This window comes from Pseudopodoces humilis, chromosome 23, assembly GCF_049639895.1.
Source record: "Pseudopodoces humilis isolate 2021_Gansu_Grassland_sample_001 chromosome 23, ASM4963989v1, whole genome shotgun sequence".
In the NCBI taxonomy this organism is placed as follows: domain Eukaryota; kingdom Metazoa; phylum Chordata; class Aves; order Passeriformes; family Paridae; genus Pseudopodoces; species Pseudopodoces humilis.
In genome coordinates this window covers 2536905-2557023 of record NC_142222.1, presented here as the reverse complement: position 1 = coordinate 2557023, position 20119 = coordinate 2536905, and the positions used below count along the sequence as shown (strand labels likewise).

Genomic DNA, 20119 nt, shown 5'->3' with positions numbered 1-20119 from the left:
TGCACAACAGTATGGCACCACATATCAGTCTGTTGGGATAGTAATGCTGCATCAGCCTTGTTTTGATCTGGGTTTCTTTGCAGAATTCATTAATGGGGTGACATTGTACAACGTTATTATTTCATAACCTCCAGCTGGGAAGGTGGTTTTGTTTTTTCTCTCTTTTTTTTTTTTTTTTTTTTTTAAGGGCCCAGGACTATGCTTCATACATAAAGGGGTTTTTTTATTATTATTTGTGGGTGTACTTTTTTATTTTCAGTGGAGTAAAGCTTAATTTACAGTAAAACTGGATTTGGGACCTACCACAATCCTCAGGGTCACTTTTTCAGGATGCTACTCATCGAGCTTTAGGTTTTTCCGAGTCAACTGGACATGAGGACCTTGCTGAGCGCTGGCTTGGGATGCGGCAGCCTGCAGCCTCGTCACTGGCCATGGCACCCCTCTGGCACGGCTGGACGCACCGAGGAGCCGCTCCAACACCCCTCTGGCACGGCTGGAGACACCGGGGAACCTCTCCAACACCCCTCTGCCACAGCTGGACACACCGGGGAGCTGCTCCAATGCCCCTCTGCCACAGCTGGACACACCGGGGAGCTGCTCCAAAACCCCTCTGGCATGGCTGGACACATCAGGGAACTGCTCCAATGCCCCTCTGCCATGGCTTGGCACACTGGGGAGCTGCTCTACCGCCCCTCCTGCAGGGCTGCACACACTGGGAAGCCATTCCAGCAGCCCAGCTGGACACACCAAGGAGCTGCTCCAACGCCTCTCTGGCACTGCTGGACAGGTCCAGGAGCTGCTTCAACGCCACTCTGGCATGGCTGGACACGTCAGGGAGCTCCCACACCCCTTTGGCACGGCTGGATGTGTCGGGGAGCCTCGCACAACTGCCGCCATGTGCCCTCAGCCGAGCCACCGTTGTATTTATCGTGACAAAACACAGAAACAAAAAGCGATCTAAGGAACAAACACTATTTCTGCTGAATGCCATAAACACTGAGTTGTACAAATTGTGATCGAGGAAATGAAGAAAAAAAAAAGTTTATACTTTTTAAAAAAAAAAAATTCAAATGGAATAAATTATTCATGAAGCCTTGATTGTGCTGTGGGTTTATTGAGGGGGCGGGGCGGGCGGTGCCCCTCAGCCTTTCCCGCCCCCTCAGCTTTTCCCGCCTCTTTCCGCCCTCAGCCTTTCCCGCCCCTCGGCCCTCCCGCCGTGACGTCACTTCCCGCTTCCCCCGGTAGTGGCGGCGGCGGCGGCGGCGGGTGGGCTCGGGGGCCGTGAGGGACGCGCTGCCGCCGCCATGTCCGAGTGCTCGGCGCTGCAGTTCGTCAGCCCTTACGCCTTCGAGGCGATGCAGAAGGTGGACGTGGTGCGCCTGGCCGCGCTGAGCGACCCCGAGCTGCGGCTGCTGCTGCCCTGCCTCGTGCGCATGGCGCTGTGCGCGCCCGCCGACCAGAGCCAGAGCTGGGCGCAGGACAAGAAGCTGATCCTGCGGCTGCTCTCGGGGGTCGAGGCGGTCAACTCCATCGTGGCGCTGCTGTCCGTGGACTTCCACGCGCTAGAGCAGGACGCCAGCAAGGAGCAGCAGCTCCGGTAATGCGGAGAACGGAGATCTGTGGCGGAAGCGTTGTGTGGATTTTCCAGCTGTTCCTTTTGTAGCAGCTGTTTAAGCGCCGGACGGACCCGGCTATTCTTGTCCCTTGATAATCTCCCAGGAAAGCCCTGAGGTTTAGCTGTGTGTCCTGGGGATCTGTTCCCCCGCCGTGCTCATCGGAGGGTGTGGGATGTACTGAGGGAGCTGCTCCGCAGGGAGGGGCTGGGATGGCTCTGTGGGATGAAGGGACAGCTCAGGTGGATGCGCTTTCCTGAATGTGCTTATGGGGAATAGAAACATTTGAAATTTTGATAATGTTTTCTTGTACTGCAATTAAAGTCTTTACAGGTCTTTGACGGGATAGAAGAGATCCCTAGAGAACTGCTGCCTTCCTTTAACCGGAAGCATTTCGGTGTTTGCAGAAACGTTTAATACTTGTTGTTTTGAATTGTGTGCCAGGCACAAGCTGGGAGGTGGCAGTGGAGAAAGCATCCTGGTGTCACAGCTGCAGCACGGGCTGACGCTGGAGTTTGAGCACAGTGACTCTCCTCGGCGGCTCCGGCTGGTGCTGAGCGAGTTACTGGCCATTATGAACAAGGTGAACTTCCCCATAGGTGGATATTTGTGAGTTTTAGGTTGCCCTCTGGACTGGCTGATGCACTGGTTCTGTTTCTGGTGGTGCTGGTGGTGGGAGCACTCTTCTCCAGACCTTACCTGCTTTATCAACTTTCAAAGTCTCAGTCTGATTGAACAGAGGCTTATGCTTAAACTCTTTATGACTTTGTAAAGGAAGTCTTTGCTGATGTTACAGAGACTCTGTAATATGCTGTAGTCAAACATAATGTGATTTGGTGGTCTATCAGTGCAGAAGTAATTTGGAAATGTGATGACTTTTTTCCATCCCATTCTTTGCTCCTATTGCAGTGTGGGTTTAGCCATCATATTTCTCTTCCCCCACTTCCTTGCTCACCAAACATTTTATTTTCCTTGTGTAAACTTAGAATGTCAGTGGGCTATTTTTCTTTTTTCTGAAAAAGAAGCAATGACGCCATCTGTGTTGAAGTATTTCCAGTAGTAAATATTTCTTGTTCTGCAAACTTTTCCTGCTTGTTCTGTGTTGATAGCTTTATGACTTTGGCAGTTTTTAATCTATTAAACGTGCTGAATTTAAAGCAGATTTAGACAAATTGCTTCATAAAACCTGTTCACTGATGATTCTTGCAGGTGTCAGAATCAAATGGTGAGTTTTTCCTCAAATCTTCTGAGCTCTTCGAGAGTCCTGTTTACCTGGAGGAGGCAGCAGATGTTCTCTGCATTTTGCAAGCAGGTGTGGTGTTTCTGTATTTATGGTGTTTTCTGACCTCTCACAAATGTAACAAAACAACTTTGGGACCTGTTGTGACAGATGTAAATTAACCTAAGGTGTGCATATCTTGGAAACAGGGTATTTGTTTCCCAGTGAAACATTGTGACTTTTAACACCCTCTTTCCATCCAGAGCTGCCATCACTGTTGCCAATAGTGGATGTGGCCGAAGCTCTGCTGCATGTCAAGAACGGAGCCTGGTTCCTTTGCCTTCTGGTGGCTAATGTCCCTGACAGTTTCAACGAGGGTGAGTTACAGCTTCTTCTCCAGCTTTTGAAATGATTTCTAGCAGTGTGGTTAATTCTGGGCTAAACCATGAGTTACACAGGTTTGAACTGCTGGATGCTGCCACCTGAGCATGTTAATTCCCATTTTTTGCAGTCTGATTGCAGGCCAGGCTCACTGCGTGTGTCACAGCTTTTCATCTGTAGGTCACTGTTCCAAAGGCTGATTGGGCAGGGAATGGCTGGGGCTAAGAACCTCCTCTATCCCTTCTAACAATTCTTGTCCTTTCCACTGAGACATCTGATGAGGTGATAATTTAAATTGGGAAGGGTACATTTCGTCAGAGCTGCTGTTGGATCTTTAGTCTGCAGAGGTTTGATTAAAAACGGCGAGCGGCAGGATGAGGAGAGCGTCGGAGGCCGGCGCAGAACAGAAGCTCTTCGGCACCTGTGCAAGATGAACCCTTCCCAAGCCCTGAGAGTCCGGGGCATGGTGGTGAGTCTGTCGTGAGAATCATCATTAAGAACCTTCATGAAGCTTCAAACCCAGCAAAGATGACTGAGCATGAGTGTTTTATCCAGGTGGAAGAATGTCACCTGCCAGGTCTTGGTGTGGCTTTGACCTTGGATCACACCAAGAATGAATCCTCAGATGATGGAGTGAGTGACCTGGTGTGTTTTGTGAGCGGTTTGCTGCTTGGAACAAATGCAAAGGTTAGGACGTGGTTTGGAACTTTCATCCGAAATGGCCAACAGGTAGGAAAACCTTTGAGTATTCTTCTTTTAAAGAAACATTCTTGTAGTTTGCTCTAAGTCTTCTGGACATGTGCTGCAGATTTGTCTGAATGCACATAAATCCTGTTGGATGTCTTTACAAGGCAAACTCCTCTTACAGGGCTCTCAGATCTATAAATAATGTCCCTGAAGGCAGCAGCTCTTTGGTTGTTCCCCTGAGAGGTTTTTAGGTATGGAAACCAGGGAACTGTATGTTTGTAATTTTTGCCTGCTAAATATGTTCATCCTCAGTGTCCACAGTGGGAAGATGCATCTTGACTTGCTTAGGTGACTTGGCTAAAGCTTGGAGCTGAAAACTGTCTTGAATAAAAAGACAGTGGAAACTGTTGGCTGTGGAAACTCTTTTATAATCCATTGTTCGATGGGCTGAATATGACATTGTTCTCATATTTTATCCTCTTAAACAGAGAAAAAGAGATAACATCAGCTCTGTGCTGTGGCAGATGAGGAGGCAGCTGCTGCTGGAGCTCATGGGGATCCTGCCCACGGTGCGCAGCACACACATTGTGGAGGAGGCTGACGCTGACACTGAGCCCAACGTGTCCGTGTACTCAGGGCTGAAGGAGGAGCACGTGGTGAAGGCCAGCGCCTTGCTGAGGCTCTACTGTGCTCTCATGGGCATTGCTGGCCTCAAGTAAGGAACCTTCTCATGCTCTGGGGTTTTGTTCATGGCTGCCTATTTCAGCAGAGGGCTTTGGGCACTTCTGTCTTAATGCTGCTGTGTCCTCAAAACTTGGGGCAGAACTCAGCAATTTCAGTTCTTTGTTCCTGTAAAATCACTTCTGGAGACTCATTAAGAGAACTCTAAACCCACATGGTTGGAGCAGTGTGTGGAGTTAACAGCTATTTTCTGTTCTAGCAACATACATTGTATGGATTTTGGGTTTCTATTCCTTTGCTTTCACTTTTTAGAGTGCTAATGTAGCATCTTTATGCATTGTTAGTTTTAATTGAAGAAGTATGTACTAATAGGCAAGACTATATCCTGGGGATGTTTTCTCACTGTAGTCTCTAACAGAGTTTTTTATGTCTTTAAGTTCAGAGAAAATTACCACCCTGATAGATTGAATAACAGGGAAAACTCAATCTTTAACCATTGTGAGAGACTGGAAATCTCTTCCCTGTTAAATCCCTAGCTTTGTTTTGTTCTCTGTCCTGCTCAGGCCCACGGATGAGGAAGCTGAGCAGCTCCTGCAGCTGATGACGAGCCGTCCTCCCGCAACCCCGGCCGGTGTCCGCTTTGTGTCCCTGTCCTTCTGCATGCTCCTGGCCTTCTCCACTCTGGTCAGGTACTCTCAGTACAGGAGGAGCTTTGGAAGATCTGACTGTTATAGCACCATTAAGGCAATGCCCCTCCCGCAGCTGCACAGTTTTTTTTCCCCTAATTCTTTATTATATCTCCATGTGTTGATGGAAGGAGTTTGTCTCACTCTGTGCAGAGTGAATGGATGTTTCACTCTTGTTTTATAGCAAGTCTTTTGAGAGGTAACCATTAGTATGAACTTAGTGTGAGTGTTTTTTTGAAGACTGTAGTAGGCCTAACTAGTTCACTTTTCCATGGAGCAAGTTCATGGCTAAAATCCTTAAAAGCAGTGCAGATAGTTCAGGGGTGTAGCTTTCTGTTGGGTGTGTTCTAAAAAGGAGGCTGCCTGGCAGTTGGACTCACCTTTGTGCCAAATATCACTGCTTATCAGCAGTTGGATGCTGATATGAAAGTGACAAAAAGTCTCCTGGTGTAAGATTCCTCATATACTGGCTTCTCTGCAAGTGCTAGTAAAACTAGCACTTGTTTTCTGGGAAAAGGATCTATTATGGATTTTCTTTGTGCAGCACTCCAGAGCAGGAGCAACTCATGGTGATGTGGCTCAGTTGGATGATAAAGGAAGAAGCCTACTTTGAAAGGTGAGAGCAGGCTGGATTTCTTTTAGTGATTCCAGTAATCTCACATTTATTTATGTCCTATTTACTTATGTCTTGTATTTCTTCCTCTTTATTATCATCAGCATTTCTGGTGTGTCTGCTTCCTTTGGAGAGATGCTCCTCTTGGTAGCCATGTATTTCCACAGCAACCAGCTCAGTGCCATCATTGATTTGGTCTGCTCCACCTTGGGAATGAAGGTAAAACCTTAACTATTTCCTGTACATTTGTCTGTTAAAATCAGCTTTTTTTCCTGGGTTTTGGTACTTTGGTATTTACTTTACTTTTGATATAAAGAGCTTTGGTTTTGCTAATATACCTAAAATAAACATAACCTGAAAAATTAGTAATAATTCCTCTGGAAGAACATGAAAACGTGAATAGCTCTTGATACAGAGGAATGTGATGATAAAAGTATCTTCAAAAAGTGCTGCCCTGTTGAAATCATTATTTCCGAGAAATGAACTTTTTAGAAGACTTAACTGAAGTAGTTTCCAAGTTGAGCTGCAAAATTCTTATTTTAAATAGTTAAAAGAAGTATCTATATGTGTAAAAATTAATTTCAGTAAATTGCTAAAGGAGATTTGCCAGTGATTCACTATTGTGAAGCAGTGTCTCACCATGTGTAAAAACTGGGGATGGTGTTTTTAGGATGAGGAAGACACAGGGTGATGAACTTGTGACATTGGAAAATACTTCTGTTTGACATTTGATACAGATGTGAATTGACTGGGATACTAGGAAAACTTTTAAAAGGCTAAAAGTTAACAGTTTATAAAATAAATTTGCAGTCTTTAGTTATAAGAAGGATAGAACTTGCAGTTCTAAGTACTTTCTTCTGGATTTCAGATTGTTATTAAGCCCAGCTCGCTCAGCAGAATGAAGACAATCTTCACACAGGAGATTTTCACTGAACAGGTATTTTCAACCTAGGGATTTTTTTCCCTCTTTGCCCTTTCCTTTCCCTTTGGGGTACTCCCCAAAAATAAGGAGATGCCAGTCAGGGCTGGGGCTGTGTGACTTTGACACCTTGCGCTAAGTGGTGTTTTTCTATTCATTGTCTCTTCAGGTGGTTACAGCCCACGCTGTTCGTGTGCCTGTGACAGGCAACCTCAGTGCCAACATCACTGGCTTTTTACCTATTCACTGCATTTACCAGCTCTTAAAGAGTCGTTCCTTCACCAAGCACAAAGTATCCATTAAGGTACCGCCTTTGTTTTATTTCTGTTCATAATTCTGAATGCTCATGAGGTTTTGCAGACTGGTTGACTTTATAGAAACAGAATTCTTGATGAATCTTGTACCTCCCTACTATGTAATTTAAGAATGAACTGTGTTTTAAGTTAGGGTGCCCATTTTTAACTCTGCAATCCAGAGAGCACAGCTTAATGAAGTAAAAAATTATAAGTCTCTCTCCTCCATCTGTGCTTCATCGTAGTCAGAATGATTTTACAGCCCAGACAAGTTCTATTTGTGAATCAGGGTTCAGGGTACCGAATTTATGACCAGTTCAGAACTGATGTTACACTTTCCAAAGTCAAAGGCTCATTTATTGAAAGGGGTTGTGCTTGCAGACAAAGCAGACTGGCAGCTGTTCATGTCCTGGGATGTTCTCTTGTAGGACTGGATCTATCGGCAGCTCTGTGAAACCACCACCCCGCTGCACCCTCAGCTGCTTCCCCTTATCGATGTCTACATTAACTCCATCCTCACTCCTGCTTCTAAATCCAACCCAGAGGCCACCAACCAGCCTGTCACTGAACAGGAGATCCTGAATGTTTTCCAAGGACTCTCTGGGGTAATCATCTTGTCTGGATCTTTCTTGTTCTTCATGGGGACGTGGTTCAGGATTCTGTATTTGTGTAACGTTGCTTCACTTTTTGTTTTCACTGCCTCTAAACCCTCTCCTGCTACAGTGGCAGTCATATGTTTTGAAGTGAATCTTGTTACTCATTCATCATATTTGTGGGTAAATCCAAATTTTTCTTCTCAAGTATCATGAGTGCAACCTGACCTTCATGTGTGGTTTTATGTGCAGGGAGAAAATACTCGTCCCACCCAGCGCTTCAGCATCACCACACAGCTGCTCGTCCTCTACTACGTCCTGTCCTATGAAGAGGCACTGCTGGCCAACACAAAGATTCTAGGTAAATGTGAGACCATCAGGAGGAAACAGGTGAACTAAAAAATCAGGTGCAAAGAGGGGAAGAATTCTTGGTTCTGTCAAATTCAAGCAGAGCATAAAACTTTTAGAAGTTTGGATGAAATAAAATATTGCTGTAGAGATTCAGGACATAAAGTTCCTGCTAAAACTCTCTAGTGGAGTAATTTGTTTTACAGAGTAAAAGAGGTCCAAGCTGAGTTACAAGAAATGTTTATAAGTGTCTAAGGAATGCAGTAACAATTAACAAAGACTTCATAATTATTTAAGATCTTCATTTATTCACATATCATCAGACATGCACACACTTTTCTTTCAGTTGGCAGTTTTATAGTTGGTAATACTTAATGATCCCATTTTTACCTTTGAAATGAAGACTTTAAATCAGTTCTAAAAGACTGCTGTGTATTTTATTGATGAAATTAAACTTCAGTGAAAATTCAGTGTTTATATATGGTGTGTGTTTTAATTAGCCCTTTTTAAGGTGCAAAACTTCCAGGATTCTGTAGTCTTTTTTTTACCTACTCTGATATACTATGAAATCAATTACAGTTATTTGATATTTTGTCAATTTTACCTGGATAATATAAAGACAAGTGCTTTACAATTTCTTTATTGATCCAGTTGGGGGAAATACTTTTTTTAAGCTGTAATCCTATGTGTGGTTTCTTGTCCTGTTTTCTGTAGCTGCAATGCAGAGAAAACCCAAGTCCTACTCCTCAGCATTGATGGATCAGATTCCAATCAAGTACCTCATCCGGCAGGCACAGGGGCTGCAGCAGGAACTGGGAGGTAAAAACGTGTCTGAAGGTCTAAAGTGCATGAAGTGAAGGGCTGAGTGTTCTCAGCTCAGTGGTTGCTTTTTTCATAGCTTGCTTTCCTTTTTCTTGCTTTTAAAATCTGTCAGGAGTAGCTACTGAGATTGCAGAGATGTTTGGAGAGTCACAGTGGAAGTGTGAGGAAAGCAGGTCCTTTTAGAGTGGGTCTTACCTCCCTAGGGCAGGTTTTAGTGTAGGAATTACCTGAAAATGTTGAGTATTCCAGGCTGAGTTTAGGAGTTACTTTCCAAGGGGTAACTTTTCCTCTGTTGGAGCTGGAGTATCAGGCTGTGAATGTGCACCTCACTGAGCTGCTCGGCAGCAACTCAGTTCAGGGGCTGAAATAAAAGGCACAGATGTGTTCAGGTGACAGATGCAGCTTATCAAATCTGAGCTGTCAATGTCCCTGATGTCCCCAAGGGTTGCACTCTGCCCTGCTGAGGCTCCTGGCTACCAACTACCCCCACCTGTGCATCGTGGACGACTGGATCTGTGAGGAGCAGATCACCGGCACTGATGCCCTGCTCAGGAGGATGCTCCTCACCAACATGGCCAAGAACCACTCTCCCAGACAGCTCCAAGAAGGTAAAGAACTTAATTCCAAGTAAATTCTTTCCAAATGGACTGGAATATAGTAGATTTGGAAGTGTGTGATTATACTGCATTTATATAACCAAAATTCTTCAAATGTCAGAAGTCCAGTTTTACCAAGATCTTGTTTCTGTTTTAGCCTTTTCCATGCTGCCTGGAAATCACACCCAACTGATGCAGATCCTGGAACATTTGACTCTTCTCTCAGCTGGAGAATTGATCCCCTATGCAGAAGTGTTGACATCGAACATGAATCTCTTGCTGGAAGCTGGAGTCCCACGGGGGATTCTGCAGGCTGTCAATAAACTCTGGATGGTTCTGAACACTGTCATGCCCAGAAGGTATCAAAGTACTGTTTGGTTTCTTGGTTCACATAGGTGCAAGGCCACTTTTTCTTTTAAAAATAATAACACAATGCCTTCATGTGGGAGATCGGAGGCTGTGACTGGATAGAATGTGTTGGAGCTGCATTTTTTTTAGTTAGTTGACATTTTAAACCTTTGCATTTAAAAGGAAGGTGGTTCTTGTTCTCAGGGGAAAGGAAGTCTTCGGTTTAAAATACAGGAGTATGGTTTTATAGTGTCCATTGTTTGTGATGAATTACTGATGGAACAGGAACTTACTTTGGTAAAAAAATGCCTTTTTTTATGAAGTGGATACTGTATTGCAGTGAAAATTGCTGTAAGTCCAAGGAATGTAAGTTAACTGCACCTTGGTTAACTTCAAGGGCTGCAAATGGGGTTTTTGCTACTTGGTAGGCCTAGAAAAATACGGCTGAGTGACCAAATGCTTAGGGGAACCCCTTTTCTTGTACAAAATTTCTATTAAAAACATCATAAAATATTCTCATTTTAGGTTGTGGGTGATGACTGTTAATGCCCTGCAGCCTTCAGCAAAAATAGTGCGACAGCAGAAATACACCCAGAATGATCTGATGATTGATCCTCTGATTGTACTGAGGTGTGATCAGAGAGTTCACAGGTGAGTGCCTGTGCTGCTGCACAGTGAGTGCTTAACATAAAGCTGTCCAACAGAAAACTTTTAAAAGCTTTCAGCACTTCAAAACTTCTTTTCAGACTAATCACAGGAGCTTGGCAGTTGCATCTGTGTAAGCTTGGCCTGAGGACTGTGGAGCTGGTCCTGCTGTTCCAGTATTTCATCCTGTCCAGCTGTGTTTTCAAAACTTTGGGATTTTCACATGGCTCATCCATTTTGGATGTGGGCGTGTGAATTTGTGGTAAACAGACTTGGCAGCATGTTAGAAATGGCTGCTGCCACGTGGTGGTGGGTGAGGTTTAGCTGTAACATCCTTCCAGCTCTTGTGCCTGTAGGTTAATCCATCCTTTTGGGCAGTAGTTTCTACCAGTGGGTGCTGATGGATGTGACAGAGGCAGATCTGCTTAATTTCCCAAGGGAGTCTTTGCAGTACTTGGAAATTGGTTCCTCCAGATGTCAGGGATGCCAGAGGAGGAGCTGTGGTGCTACAGCCTTTGGGAGTACCTTTAGTTTGTTCATGTTTCTGAAATGTCTTTGTTTTACTGTGTTCCCATCGCAGGAGTCCTCCTCTGATGGATATCATTTTGCACATGTTGAATGGATATCTTCTTGCTTCCAAAGCTTACCTTAATGCTCACCTGAAGGAAACAGCAGAGCAGGACATTAGGCCATCCCAAAACAATGCAATGGGTCCAGAGGCCCCAGAAGTTACAAGAGAAGAGTTAAAAAATGCTTTGCTTGCTGCTCAGGTAAGAGGGAAGAAATGGATATTGCATGATGTGAGGAAAAACAATGATGAAAGAGAAATGCAGAAATAGAAAATTAAAAAATTAAGCCTTTTAAATTCTTTTTTTTAAACAACTTCTGTTACCAGGGAAAATAAAACTGCCTCTGTATGCAGCTGGTTAAATATTTTCTGTTTTCTAGTCTGAAGCATTGTGCTGATTCACTGCTTTGATAGTGGTTGCTCTGTCAGAACAGAAGAGTTCTGATCGCCAGCCCTTTTTGCCTTGATGCTTTTGTGATCCAGAGGCCGTTTCTGTGGTCAGATTTGGAGCAGCAAAACATCAATAAATGTGACAGACCCATGCCTGATCATCTGAAAGATGTTTCAGAGAAGCAGCCAGCACTGGAAAGTGGGAGGCTGAAGGATGGTTCACTTCCTTAGCTTGACATTATGGAAGTTCTTGAGTAATCCTGTTCCACAGGCATCTCTTCATCCCTCTGTCTGGAAAGATGTCACATGGGAAGTTCCCATTTTAATATGATTTTTGAGTTATTTGTATTTAAGTGAGCAGGGTGATAAATACTGTGAATTACATGGCCCTGTGCATACTTTGTCTGCTCTGGATGCTTTAAAGGACCACTTGATATTTATTTTGAAGCAATATGAGATTGCACTGAATTTACTCTTCATCTGTGATTATGATATTTTGTTAGATTTAGCCTTTTTATTTCTTTGCATTTTGATTGAGATAAAGTGTTGACGTTTTTCAAATGTTCTACAGGATCTGTGATTCTTGAGCTGAGTAATTTTTATTCTGTACTTAAAAAAAATCTATAGGTAGAAATCCTAATCATATTACATTCTTCCATTTCTTAAATTGTTCTTACTTTGTATTTGATTTGTTTTGGGGGTTTTTAAGCATCTTCTGTGGCTTTTCTCCCCAGGACAGTGCTGCTGTGCAGATCCTCCTGGAGATCTGCTTGCCTACAGAAGAAGAGAAGGGCCAGAGCAGCACTGCTGAGGATTTACTGGGGGATGTGCAGAGCCCCCCGAGCCCACAGGCTGCTGAGGCAGAGGAGGAGGAGCAGAGTTTGCTGTGCAACCTGCGGGAGGTGCAGTGCCTCATCTGCTGCCTGCTGCACCAGATGTACATTGCTGACCCCAACATCGTCAAACTCGTGCATTTCCAGGTCTGCTTTGCACTGCTTGAGCTCTGGCTTGGTTTGTCAGGGTGGGAAGGAGCCAAGGGGGGTGGTCAGGGGCTGCTGAATGTTCCTCAGAAATGATAACAACCCACTCTTCTCCTTCCTATCTCCCCCGGTTTGTAAAGCTCACACTTCCTCTCAATTTCAGTGCTTGGTCTCCTGGTTGTAGTGAGAAGGCAGCACCCAAGCTCTGCCTGTTCCTCATCATGAAACCCCTCCTTTGTGCTTCTGCCCTTTTCAGTTTGTCCATCTGGGCCAAGGAAAACTGCCCTAATCATCTTGTAATTATTTGTTCCACATCTTTTGTGGGTTACTTTTTTCTGGCCATCTTTTTAAATTAATATTCCCATTATTCAAAACTAATTTGGTTTCAAATGTAAACATCTCCTTATCTTGCCTTTTTGTTAGGGCACAGTTTATCTCTTTAGAGTGGGAGGAGAAAGGTTGGCTCTGAAAAAGCAGCTGAGCACCTTCAAAAAAAAAAGATGAGGGGAAAGATCAGCAATTTTTAAAATATAAATGTGTTTTTAATGCATATTAAATTGTGCCTTGCCAGATGGCAGAGTCTTTACAAAGAGTTAATTTGCCTTGACCTGGAACTGATTAAGTGATAAAAAAGTCATTACAGGGCAGTTGTGAAATGAGCAAGTTGGGGCCGATGGTGAAATTTGGAACGCAGGAAAGACACAGAAGGAAAAGGTCACTGCAGTCTGCTTTCCTTTGGAGAATAGAGGGAGAGCTTCCATGCAGATAAATCATTGAATAGTGAGGATAAAGAACTGATTCAAACCCTGGGTTTGTACCTAGCCTGCCTCTTGTTGCCTTGGCATTACAGGCCTGCTGCAAACTCTGAACAAAAGGGAGTTAGAAATATATTCATTTTGAAACAAAGCATTAGCACAGGTGTAATTTAAAATTTTAGTTGAAGCAGAATTTTTAAAACACGCCTGTGACAGATTGACATCTGTTTTCTTAATCCCACAGGGTTATCCGTGTGAACTTCTGGCACTGACAGTGGCTGGGATCCCATCCATGCACATCTGTCTGGATTTCATTCCTGAGCTCATTGCCCAGCCTGAACTGGAAAAGCAGGTACTCTGCAGTCACCTGGCTGGGGAATCACTGTGGTATTAACCCTGATGAAATTGGCTGAGGTGGGGAGAATAAAAACACTAAAAACTAGAAACATCCTGTTCTAGCTTGCCTGGGATATTCAGGTCATATTTGTAGCACTTTTGCCTTTCAGTAAAGGCCTGGTATTGAAGGCAACTGGAATTTACTGAGCTAGAGATTCCCTGTTTCTATATCAAACCAGCTTTGTGGTTGCTCTTAATTAATCATTTCTGGCATTAAGTTACTGCTGATCAACTAAGGTTAAAACTAGAATATATCAGTCCTGGGTATCTTCTGCCAGGGTTGTGTTGAACATTGTGTGTTGCTTTATTGTTCATCATTAATATTGGAGCAATAGTGTCTGGGGAGATTTTGAAACACTTCGATTAATGTTAAATATGTGTGAGTTATTTTTCTTAATACCAGCAGAAAAATAATCATAATAACTACTGTTAAGGCTTCTTTGGCTTCAATTTCCTTCATGATAAAATAGAGAATATTTACTTACTATTAAGTGTGGTGAAGAGCTTTGGATAGAAGTTGTAAAACATCCTGTAACTTCATTGCTTTTTCCTTTTGACAGATCTTTGCCATCCAGCTGCTCTCCTACCTGTGTATCCAGTATGCTCTGCCCAAATCCCTCAGCGTGGCTCGTTTGGCCATCAATGTGATGGGGACCCTGCTCACAGGTAAATCCCAAAATCCACTGCTGGGGGAGCCAGGATGATTTCTCTAGGCTGAATGCAGTTTTCTGTCTAATTGCTATTGTAAAAGTAACAACAGTTCTTGACTGATTTTTATTTTCACTTCTCCATTTCCTCCTCCTTGGCAGTTTTGACCCAGTCCAAGCGTTACACGTTTTTCATGCCCACCCTGCCTTGCCTGGTGTCCTTCTGCCAAGCCTTTCCTCCCCTGTATGAGGACATCATGTCCCTGCTGATCCAAATTGGACAAGTTTGTGCCTCTGATGTTGCTACACAGACACGAGACTTCGACCCCATCATCACCCGTAAGTCAAGGGCCTTGGAAAGCACCCCAAAGGTGTCAGACACGGGGAAATGAGACATCTTGTGGTGTCTCAAGAAATAACCTGTGGTGAAGCATGGAATGGTGCTGGCTCAGTTCTGCAGTCTCGTAACGTCCATATTTGTGTTATGGCTGGAAAATAACAGTTCTCAATACTTACTGAGGTGTACTTTGCTTCTCCTGCTTCATTTTCTAGGTCTCCAGCAGCTGAAGGAGAAGCCACATGATTTCTCAGGACTCTGTAAAGATTCCTCCAGCAAAAGCTGTTCCAGGGACACTGCAAGCCTGGACCCTGATGTTCGGCTGTGCCAGTGTGTGGAAAACACCATCATTGAAATAATCAACATGAGTGTCAGTGGAATTTAGGAAAAACTCCAGGGAAGTTGTCCTGTAGCTTTTCCCTCTCTTTATGGTGCCTAAATTTGGAAAAAGCTGTGAAAGTGGACTGAGGAGCTGGAGGAAAAGTCCACATTTTTCATTCATTGGTTCAGTCACGGCAGAGAAGAAAATCCTTTCAACAGGATTTTGTTGCTTCCAGTGAGAACTTCTGAGGCTGAAGAGATCAGTAAATTATTTCCAGGGAAACAGTGATTTTCAGGCTTGCTCAGCTCCTGAAGTGACAGAGCAACACACCTGGAAGGGTTTTTTAACACTGAAAAGTGAATATTTATATTGTTGGGCAAACAGCAAAATGATGGGTGAGAAAAATTTTGAGATTGAAGTGCTTTGCTTGGGGTAAATGAGCTGCTGTTCCAGAGCTTTGCAGAGCAAGTTGGAATAAAGTACTCCAAGGAATACTTGAAAAAGTGGTGTCAAAAACTTGCACCATCATACTGAGTTCTAAGAAAATTATAACATTTATTGGTGTGTTAAACCATTGGTTCAAATTCAGTTCATGAGGTCGGGAACTTAAAGATCAACCGGCCTTCACTGAGAGTTTGAAACTGGTCTAAAAGTTTCTTAAAAAAAAAAAAAAGTACTGTTAGTAAAAATGAACCGTAGAAATGGCATTTTTAAAGAATACAGCTCAGAGGGTTTTGTGTTTTTTAACTTAAAAGAGATGAAAATGACTTGAAGAAGTCACAGACTCTTAGCAGAGGTATCTTGAGCTGTCATCAGGATAAGATTAAAAAAAGAGATGGATGCTGAGGATGACTGGGCAGAGGAATAAGGAGAGGAGGGACAGGTTTCAGCCATGCCAAAGCAATTCCAAGGCCAAATCCTTTCTGCTCCATCGTGGAGTTGGTTGTTCTTTCCTGTATAAGGGTGGAATTCCCTCATGGAAATGTGGGAAACCCCTGTGGGTTTGTGTTCCAGGATTCCTGCCATAACACCCCCTATCACCATCTGCCTACCGAGTGTATTTTTGTCATCTTTATGTAAATTATGTAAATAATCTAAATGTATGTATTTTTTTCCTCCTCAGTTCTAAGTGTAATTTTATATGCTGTAGCGGTATTTAAATAAAAAAAACCGAACAACAGTATGACTGAAGTTCAAAGGGGGTTGCCTGTTTTGCTTTTAAGTTTTCCAGGTTCATCCCAAATTTCACCTGTGGGAAACAGCTGAGGGCACAGACGTCTGACAGGAACTGTATGTGGCAGTGAAAAGACACTGACTTTCCAAAAACTATTAATTTTCCATGGTGTTTTCTCAGTACTCTGCTTAAAACAAGGATAATATTAATAACAATAATAACTGTAATTATACCAAATAATAATATGCCATACGTAGAAAATATTATAAAACGTAATAAAGACAATCTATAAAAGATTTTAAAACATAATAAATATAGAGACAATATGATATAATAATAAAGATATTGTTCATAATAGTAATGATAAAAGCCAATGACAATAATAAGTAGTTCCCACAAAGCGCGGTTGCCTAGCAACGCGTACAACCCGGAAACCAACGAGGCGCCTTGTGATTGGCTCGGCGCGCAGAGCTATAAGGCGGGAGCATCCCAGTGTGCACTTTGCTGATTGGTGGCTCACGGCCCTTTCCTGTCAGCTGATTGGCTGAGGCGGAGGCGGGAAGGACGGAGGGCGCTGAGGGACCGCGGTGGGGCCGTGAGGGGCGCGGGGGAAGCGGCTGCCGGCGCCTCCGCTTCGCCGAACACACAAAGGAAGCGAACCCCCAGGTGCTGCTGTGTGGGCTGGGTTGGGGCTGCATCAATGCTTCCTGAGCGCCGCCTGCCCTCGGGAGGCAAAGCAGCTCTGCCCGGGTCGAGATGTCGCTGTGGGCAGCGCCCGGTGCGCTCCTGGTGGATCTGGTCACACCGCGAAGGTTCTGTGCGGTGTCCCGGGCCCTCCCTCCTCCTCAGGGGCAAACTTAGTTCGGAACTGTGCTCTTTTAAGCGAGTCATTCTCCCAGAATGGGTCGGGGAAAAGCCTTGGAGCGAGGTGACCTTTCCTTTTGGAAGGAGAGGTTGGCTGTAAACTCATGTCAGGGCTCTTCTTTTTCTAGAATTGCTTTTTCCTATTGGGAAGCTCGATGGTGAAGCTGAATCATGCCATGCATTGGTGCTTTTTTGATATATATGTTTAATTATTAAAAGTCAGATGAGGACACAAGTCAGTGAGTCAGTTTATCCCGGGGAATCTGCTAGTTTAAAGCTGCTGTCTTTGTCACTGCTGAAAAACTATGATGAAAAAAAACCCACCCTGTGTTGTTCAAAAATATTGAAGCCAGTTATGCCTCTGCAATATTTTTAGTTCAATCATTTCACCTTTTTAACACGAAGAAATTGTCTTTTGTTATCCAGAGATATTCAAGGTAATAATCACAGAATAGTAAAGTGATACTTCTTTTCCCCTGACTAATTGCCACATTATTTGTGGAAGATGTTTTTAAATATCTAATTTTTAAAGTCACTGTCCAGTTTTATTTTTGTTGTTATAAAATGTACAAGCTGCTGTACTTTTGTAATTTATGACATCTTGCAGTTCAAGATGGACCTCTAGAGTTAAAAAACTGGCTGGTTTTAGTTACTTAATAATCTAAAATATTTTTCCTGCATGGATTTGGGTTCTATCTACAGTCTGACTAAGGGAATCTGAACTGGTGTGTGCAGCTTATGGTGTTTTTATTTAAATTGCTGATGTTACTGTTTAGCTGGTGGCAACTTGCTCTTGCTTGTAATGATGACCAAGTCTAAAATAATGATGTGTGGGATGAATTCCTATATTCCAGTTCTGCTAACATCCTGAGCTGTTACTAGCTTAACAGCTTGTTTTTATTTGGTGCTGCATTTGTTTCAGGCTTTGTTTGTTAGCATTGAGTTACTAATTCTGTATTTTATTTGCAGTTTTAAACCTGAAGTAAACGGGAGAAAAACTGGCAATGCCTTCTGATGGGGCAGAATATACCATTGGGGGGGTGAAGATCCTCTTCCCCTGCAAGGCTTACCCCTCCCAGCTTGCTATGATGAATGCTGTAAGTAGAATTTGTACTGGCATCTGCCAGACTAAGAGCTTGTGTTTTCCAATATTTGGAATTCCTGAATCTCTGTCAGCATTTAGAAAGCTGACACATTAAATTCAGAGCTTGCAGTAGCTTGAGAATTTCAGTGGTAACCACTCAGTGTTCTCTGTGCTGTGCAACATCTGGACCATGATTAGGGAATGGTGAAGTACATTTTGGATTTGGGATCATTTATGTCAAGAAACAAGTTCCATGTGGTGTAAGTATGTGGTTATTTATCTAGGTGTGCTGTAATAACAGTTGTATACAAATGTTCAAGTTTTTAGGGGTGGGAATGATTTAGTAAGACATGTTGTTTAAACAGAATAATTACGTATAGTAATATATCAATAAGTTTTCAGTTTTTTGGAGAACTTTTCAAAATGAATTATTGCATTTATATTTAAACATTTTTAAAAAGTTTTAACCTGTGACAGGACAAGAGGGCACAACCTTAAGATGTGCTAGGGAAAGTTTAAGCTGGACATTAGGATGTTATTGCTGAGATTAGCTAAAGACATCTGCTTTGTATTCTGTTAATTATTTTTCTTTTATTCTCCTTAAAGATTGTTAAAGGCTTGAATAACAGGCAGCACTGTTTGCTGGAGAGCCCCACAGGAAGTGGCAAAAGCTTGGCATTACTTTGTTCTGCATTATCATGGCAGCAGGCTTTGTATGGTAAGTGTCTCACTGCACAATTTTTATTACAAAAGATAAAATAATTAATTGTTTTTTCATCAGCCTTTAAACATTTGATTTCAGGTCTTGGTCCACCACTGGACACCTTGCCTTAATGCCCCCATAAAGCAACAGTGCTAAGCTGGGTTTAGATCCCATAAGGGAGTGGCTGTTGGAATTTGGGAAGAAAATCCCTGTGGGTTGTGGTTGTGTGGATGGAAAGAGGGAGGTGTTTTCCTTTCCGTGCACTGCAGTTCTTCAGAGGGTGACCACAGCTTATGACTGGTACCTGAACTTTCATCTTCACTGTTGTGCAACTCTGGCTCTTGTGTCTGGAGTGGTTTTTAATGACAGACAAACGACTTTGTCCCCCAGAAAAAACAGTGCCAACCTCATCGAGTGACAAGGAGGACAGGAAGGCAGAGCCATCCCCACCGTGTCACTGCAAGTGTCACTCCCAGCCTAAGAGCAACGAGGCTGCAACGAGTGTGACTCACAGTGCTCCTTGTTCTGCCAATTATCCTGACACAGGAACTTCCAGAAAGCCTGGAAGCTCACTGACAAACACAGGTAACTTCATCTGTAGGCAGCGAAAATTCTGCTGCTTTCAAGCCAAGGACTTTTTTTTACCATAACAGCAGACATGGTTCTGTCCTGCATGAAATCTGTACAGTGGTTAGTGTGTCTAGAAATATCTAACACTGTTTTCTACGCCATATATTTTATAGTAATTCTAGTAGTTACTATTCTGTAGTAACTACATTTTAAAATGTTGCCCTTATTTAATGCATCCCTAGTAATGGACATCCGTCTTATTTTGTTAATTACAGAATGCAAGGAAAATGAAACACTGGCTTCAAAACTGTCTGCCAAAAAAAAGTTATCCCTTCATGACAGTGAGAACGATGACTTTCAAGTAGACAGGAAAAGGATTCGTCCTTTAGAAACAGAGCAGCAGGTGAGCAGAGTTTATGGGCAGTGAAATAATCTGGGCGTAGCTCAAGCAAACTCTCAAATCCCAGTTAATGTTACAGAGGAGGGTGTAGGAAATAGCTGAGTCATATCACAGTCACAGATTAGAGTGACAGGGTTTTGTTCATTTTTGTTGTTACTTGTTACAAAGGAATCCCTTGTTGCACTAAATTGTTCATTATACCCTGTCCTAAAATCTTTCTCAATTAAACAAGTAATATCCCCAAAATATATTTATTCCCAGTTAATGGTATTGTAATTTCTGTAAGTTTTGTAACAGTGGGAAAGCAAAGCAGAAAAGCTCTGCATTATCTACAGATTCTTTTATAATTAAAACTTTATAGCTTTCCCTGATGACTTTTGTGTGGCTTAGATTTGGTTAAACTGTTGATGCCCAGTTACTAAAACAAGCTCAGGTGAAACAAAACCAGGACTGTCAGTGTGAGCACATCCCTCTGCCCAGTGCAT

At 43.1% G+C, this 20119-nt stretch overlaps 2 protein-coding genes across 5 annotated transcripts in view; both read left to right on the top strand.

Annotated features, from left to right (window-relative positions):
* Positions 1-1256: 1256 nt before the first annotated feature.
* Positions 1257-16037, top strand: INTS2 (integrator complex subunit 2). Of its 2 annotated transcripts, none has more exons than XM_014255113.2 (24): positions 1257-1597; positions 2058-2196; positions 2823-2925; positions 3096-3209; positions 3552-3682; positions 3769-3942; positions 4425-4615; positions 5145-5270; positions 5812-5883; positions 5985-6099; positions 6749-6817; positions 6969-7103; positions 7521-7697; positions 7938-8046; positions 8748-8852; positions 9299-9463; positions 9609-9810; positions 10325-10450; positions 11025-11214; positions 12137-12382; positions 13382-13489; positions 14094-14199; positions 14343-14519; positions 14733-16037. In XM_014255113.2, exons 1-24 carry the CDS (start codon positions 1305-1307, stop codon positions 14900-14902), a joined length of 3543 nt encoding a protein of 1180 aa, XP_014110588.1. In that variant the 5' UTR covers positions 1257-1304; the 3' UTR covers positions 14903-16037. The 2 variants fall into 2 exon arrangements, with proteins under 2 accessions (XP_014110588.1, XP_005525756.1); XM_005525699.3 differs by having other exon boundaries at positions 4389-4615.
* Positions 16038-16619: 582 nt separating this feature from the next.
* The window catches only part of BRIP1 (BRCA1 interacting DNA helicase 1), a 49713-nt gene continuing 46213 nt past the window's right edge, over positions 16620-20119 (top strand). For 2 of the 3 annotated variants that reach the window (XM_014254889.2, XM_088066273.1), the window contains exons 1-5: positions 16620-16679; positions 17847-17974; positions 18568-18679; positions 19055-19249; positions 19510-19637. In XM_014254889.2, coding sequence (XP_014110364.2) covers positions 17882-17974; positions 18568-18679; positions 19055-19249; positions 19510-19637 — 528 coding nt within the window. In that variant the 5' untranslated portion in view covers positions 16620-16679; positions 17847-17881. Of the gene's footprint in view, positions 16680-16794; positions 17315-17846; positions 17975-18567; positions 18680-19054; positions 19250-19509; positions 19638-20119 lie in introns of those variants that run through there. The other variant, XM_088066274.1, reaches the window with a different exon arrangement.

Bases quoted from the DNA above. Each gene is read 5' to 3' on its own strand.
- INTS2 (XM_005525699.3), top strand. From the start codon at position 1,305: ATGTCCGAGTGCTCGGCGCTGCAGTTCGTCAGCCCTTACGCCTTCGAG. The intron at 1,598-2,057 runs GTAATGCGGAGA...ATTGTGTGCCAG, and splicing joins AGCAAGGAGCAGCAGCTCCG to GCACAAGCTGGGAGGTGGCA. The intron at 3,683-3,768 runs GTGAGTCTGTCG...TGTTTTATCCAG, and splicing joins TGAGAGTCCGGGGCATGGTG to GTGGAAGAATGTCACCTGCC.